General features: G+C 34.4%; 1 protein-coding gene across 2 annotated transcripts; it reads right to left on the bottom strand.

The window, feature by feature from the left end:
* Nucleotides 1–835: 835 nt before the first annotated feature.
* On the bottom strand, nt 836–4,414 carry LOC108726256 (glycine-rich cell wall structural protein-like). 2 transcript variants are annotated; one of them, XM_018453716.1, is made up of 4 exons: nt 4,340–4,414; nt 3,263–3,396; nt 1,114–1,172; nt 836–1,083 (listed from the first exon to the last, which is right to left on the bottom strand). In XM_018453716.1, exons 1-4 carry the CDS (start codon nt 4,376–4,378, stop codon nt 1,004–1,006), a joined length of 312 nt encoding a protein of 103 aa, XP_018309218.1. In that variant the 5' UTR covers nt 4,379–4,414; the 3' UTR covers nt 836–1,003. The 2 variants fall into 2 exon arrangements, with proteins under 2 accessions (XP_018309218.1, XP_018309217.1); XM_018453715.1 differs by having other exon boundaries at nt 836–1,172.
* Between the last annotated feature and the right edge of the window lie 394 nt (nt 4,415–4,808).

Here is a 4,808-nt window from a genome sequence, read left to right as displayed (position 1 = left end):
AATAATAAATAACGATTAATTTAATATTATATATATATAAATACGCGGGTATATATATATATAAATATATATATATATAAATATGAACATATATATATATATATACAAAAATATAAATAGAAAATTTTATTATATAATATAAAGTAATATGATATTTAGTTATTGTATATAGTGTAAGAAAGCTGATCTTGTAAGATACAGATAAGGTGTTTTAATGTGCACATAGTCGCGTCATTGTCAATAATCATATTATTACGATTAATAATAATTACAGTTTTTTACATCCTGCGTTTCCTTATTCAACCTACACCCCCAATGTTATTTTTATCCACGAATTAATCCTATCTTTATTATATACGTTAAATTCAAAAGTCCTTTTTTAAATTTTTAAACAATAATAATTTTAAATTTTTTAAGAGTATTTAATTTTCTTTTATGTCTGATAATCGACTTTTATGTAAAATATACTATGTTCATTTAACAATTCTTTTTAATTTTCAATTTACGATTGTGTAGTTTAATCTTTGCAATGTAAAATTATGATGTATATTATGTATTAATATCATTTCTTGAAATAGAAGTTCTCAAATTTTTATAAAGAGCATTTAATTCTCTATTACACCTGATCATTGACTTTTATGTAAAAATACGCTACGTTCATCTGTAAGTTTTTTCTAGAAAGAAATTTTAGTTTTTGTGATTATGTAATTTAATCTTCACAATGTATTATAAAATCATGGCGAACATTACAGTACATTGACATCAATCTCTTGAAACAATTCTTGATGTGGGAACATGATCGATAACGGCAAGAAACAAAGCATTCTTCTCGTTCTTTTTTCACATATCTTTATTCTTGTACAATGGAGATTTCAATAAAAACTTACATAGTTAATAAAGCTGTTCAAGAGCTTCGCGTATCTTAAGATTAGAAAAAATTCATAGAGCCAAAGGCTTTGTTGATAGCGATTAAGTATCACGCGGATGGAATGTGAGGCTCACGTCAACCCCAGTATCCCCAGCCACCCCAACCACCATATCCTCGTCCACCCCATCCTCGGCCGCCCCATCCTCCGTATCCTCCTCTCCAGCCGCCCCATCCTCCATATCCTCCCCAACCCCCCCAACCTCTGCCATATCCCCAGCCACCATATCTGTATGGTCGTCCGTATCTGAAATTATTTATAAATTATTTGATTAAAATGAGCAACTTGAACGTTGAAGAATTTTCTTATCTAATGCAAACTAACAATGTGTAATTTTTTAATAATAGTCGACTTGAATTAATAATAAGATCTATTTTTAATTAACGACGATTTTTTTGACGAAGGTTTGATACCGAATATCGGGATTTAATACTGAAAAGAAATTCATTGATTCTATTCGCAGTCAACTTCAGAAGAAACAAATTGATATTCTATTTTAAGATATATCTTTCGTTCGCCAACTGAAGCATTAAATTTACGGTTTATGAGTGAAAGAATATATATAAAGGTTAAATATATGAAAGATATTATATTGTACTGCTCATTGATACGATTAATAGTAAATTATAATTGTGATTTGTATGCACACAACTTTTGCAAACTAGAACCACGAACGTCATTCTCTATGTCATTCTGCATTCTACTTCTGCCTTTGTCATTAAATTATTATTCAAAGTACTGGAAACGTGAAGAGGAACATTGAAGATTTTACAAATGCAAATAAATTGAAATCGAAGCACACTGCATGTAAAGTTAAAGATTTTTCCGCATTAGCAAGAATTTTCAGTGTTTCGATAGTTACTTAAAAATTACATATTTACGTTACTTAAGAATTATTAATTATTTATGTTACATGAATTAAAAATCATTCCGTAAAAATTAGACTTTTCATTATCTCAATAAGTTTTATCTATTTTGGTATGCAATATTATATTGCAATATTACAATATTTTAGAGAAGTTATTATACCAAATTTTTCTGTGACGGTGTACTGAGAAAAAAATTGTTCATTTAACTAAATTAATTTAGTTAAAGTCAAATATAATGTTTGATTCAAATACATACATTCTTCATTGAAAGAAATAAAGATGGACTAAATTAATTTAGTGAAATGAATAATTTTTTTTCTCCGTGTAAGTTTTGACATTTCGAGACGTCGTACCTCCAAGAAATGAACGAGATACAAATGGCATGTTAAATTATTGCAAATTGATCATCACAGTTCATTTTAGTGTTAATTGCGCATCGAAATGCGTCATTTATGCACGCGACTAGTTAGAGTATGAATGCGGGATTATGAGGGACATGCAGCATGTGATTCAATGTGATTAATGCATAGCTGGGAGAGGCAGGGCAGGAATGGCGGGATGCGGTTGCGAATGTAAATGAAGAAATACTGCACCACAAAAGTGTAATATTTTTTCCACATGTCTCTTGTTTATACGACTGTCATCTTTACGAATGAATCGTAAGCGACCGTAAGCGAGTAAGGCGCATACAAAGTACATGCGTGAAGTGTATAATCGCGATTGAGTAAGCCCCGATTACGATGGGATACGTGATTGCTGTTCGATGTTTGTCGTTACAATTGATTCCGACGACGCGTCCCAACTCTAAATAATGAAGATATTAGGTAAGTCCTGAGGTCGCATCGAAAGATTTTTATTACGCGAATTTCAACTTATCTTTAACCCACACGTTTACCGTCTTTATCATACACTTTAATCTCGCCTGATAATTTTAAGATACTCATCACGCGAATCTAAAACTATCGATTTTGCGTGAATGATGTGTAAGTTTTCGGCTATTATTGTAACGAACGGCGGGGTACAATTGAGAAATACGAATACCGAAAGAACGATTTCGCTGAAAATAATTTTGAGTCATTAAGGCCCAGTTCCACAACTCACGGTTAACTCTTAACCGAGGTTCAACTCATTCCTCGTCTCTTTTCAATCCTAGAATTGGAAAGAGATGAGAAATGAGTTGAACATTGGTTAAGAGTTAACCGTGAGTTGTGGAACTGGGCTTTAGACGCACAAATATAATGAGTAATGCTATAAAAAATTTTGAGATTAATCAGTTTGAGCGTTCTATATAATTACTTTAATAATTCAAGAAAATTATTTTCAGATCTGTATCTAATTTTTGATTCAGCAAAATCGTTCTTTCTGTGTAGTTACACTCAGATGTATTTTGTGATTCCATGATTTTAGATTCATGGACTTTCCTCTGGATCGAGATAAATGGGATAGAAATTAATGATCGTAACTCACCCCCAGTACGTAGCGTCCGCTTCTAAATCGTTCGCATCCGGTTGTGGTTCGACTTCACTCTGTACATTTACCGGAGCTTCGTTTTCCGCAGCGGCGGCAAACGTGAGGACGGCAAACGCCGCGAAGAGGAACACCTAGAATCAATACGGTGCAATTCCTTTATCATCTTCCCCTGATTTGCGATTCGCGCGATAATGATATGTGGGGGGTACTACATCGTAGGAAACTCGCCGGGAAGCACTATTTTATGCAATATTTCGCGATTTATCTTAGGAATGCACTTGAAAAATTTTAGAAAATCTTCGATCGATTGTGTGTGGAGACTTATTGGTCGTTTCTTTCTCTCTTCGTTGGATACGATTCATAATAACTGTGATCCATATTGTATGTTTGAATAAATTTTACTTACATCTTTTTTTGAAAAAAATTTCTAATATCGTAAGATTTCTAGTACAATAAAATTCACTGATATTTTGATGACTTAAATTTTCTGTTCGCTAACTTATAAAGTTTTCCTGGTGAAAATAAAGATTGGAACATAAGCAAATGTAAGGAAAGAATAACATAAAATGAAGCTTTTTCTTTATATTCGATCTTTAAAGCTAAAAATTTAGCTAGATACAGATTAAAAAATAATTTTGCTGGATTTTCAAAATAATTATATAGGATGCTCAAGTTGATTAATTGTTATAGAATGTCAAAACTTTTCGTAGCATTGCTCATACTTGAGTTTCCTTCGTAATTATTTTGTCCAATAAAATTGTTTTCAGTCTATTTTCTACGTCTAGCTAAATTTTTAGATTCTTCAGTAAAATCGTTCATTCCGTGTATTTATAATCCTGACTGCTCGAAGATAGTTCACTTCGAGCGATGTGTGATCGATCTTGGGGACGCGAATTACGCTAATTTAATTAATCAGAGTTAATCGTGCTCGTGATTGACGCTTCGTGCCGTCGAGAAGGAACGTATACACACGCGACGCGGAAGCGAAAAAAAACCGAGAGAACAAAGGAGGAGGTGTCTTTGAGACAATAGGATCGACGTCGAAGATGCAAGGGAGTCATGCGGACCACTTACGAAATGCAATGGACGCAACATATCGGAGACTGATTCCATTTCGAGTGTAGCAGGCCTTATATACGCGGGACCAACCTGGCGCATTTTCCTGACGCAGGGGTACGCACGCACCAACACGTGCACAGGTATTCGCACGCTTGTTGTCGGCTACCTGCGGTTTCACACGTGCGAGAGAGCGAATGAACGAGTGAGGAAGATAACACGATGCCGTGCTCTCGGAACGGGGAGTGTACCAGTTGCGGCACAAAGAGCCGCAAATGGGAATGTCAATGCCAAGTGTTTTCGTGGGATCCTGAGATTCCGCGATGCGCGCTGTACCGCGGAGGCGCCGAGGACGTGATCCTCGTAAAATCCGATCTCGTGATTTCATCGAGCCGATAATTTTCGCAGATATTCTCCTCGAATCAACTTGTCTCTTCGTGATCTTATAATGTCTTCATTTTTCCCTGACGCGAAGTATTGAAATATT

The sequence above is a fragment of the Mycetomoellerius zeteki genome, unplaced genomic scaffold, assembly GCF_001594055.1.
Source record: "Mycetomoellerius zeteki isolate Tzet28-1 unplaced genomic scaffold, Tzet1.0 scaffold407, whole genome shotgun sequence".
In the NCBI taxonomy this organism is placed as follows: domain Eukaryota; kingdom Metazoa; phylum Arthropoda; class Insecta; order Hymenoptera; family Formicidae; genus Mycetomoellerius; species Mycetomoellerius zeteki.
The sequence above is the reverse complement of the archived record's forward strand: the minus strand, read 5'-3'. Positions and strand labels throughout refer to the sequence as shown.

Coding starts and splice junctions, on each gene's coding strand:
- LOC108726256 (XM_018453715.1), bottom strand. CDS start 4,378: ATGGAATCAGTCTCCGATATGTTGCGTCCATTGCATTTC. Junction 3,397..4,339: donor TGTTGCGTCCATTGCATTTC/GTAAGTGGTCCG, acceptor TATTGATTCTAG/GTGTTCCTCTTCGCGGCGTT. Junction 1,173..3,262: donor GCGGACGCTACGTACTGGGG/GTGAGTTACGAT, acceptor AAATAATTTCAG/ATACGGACGACCATACAGAT.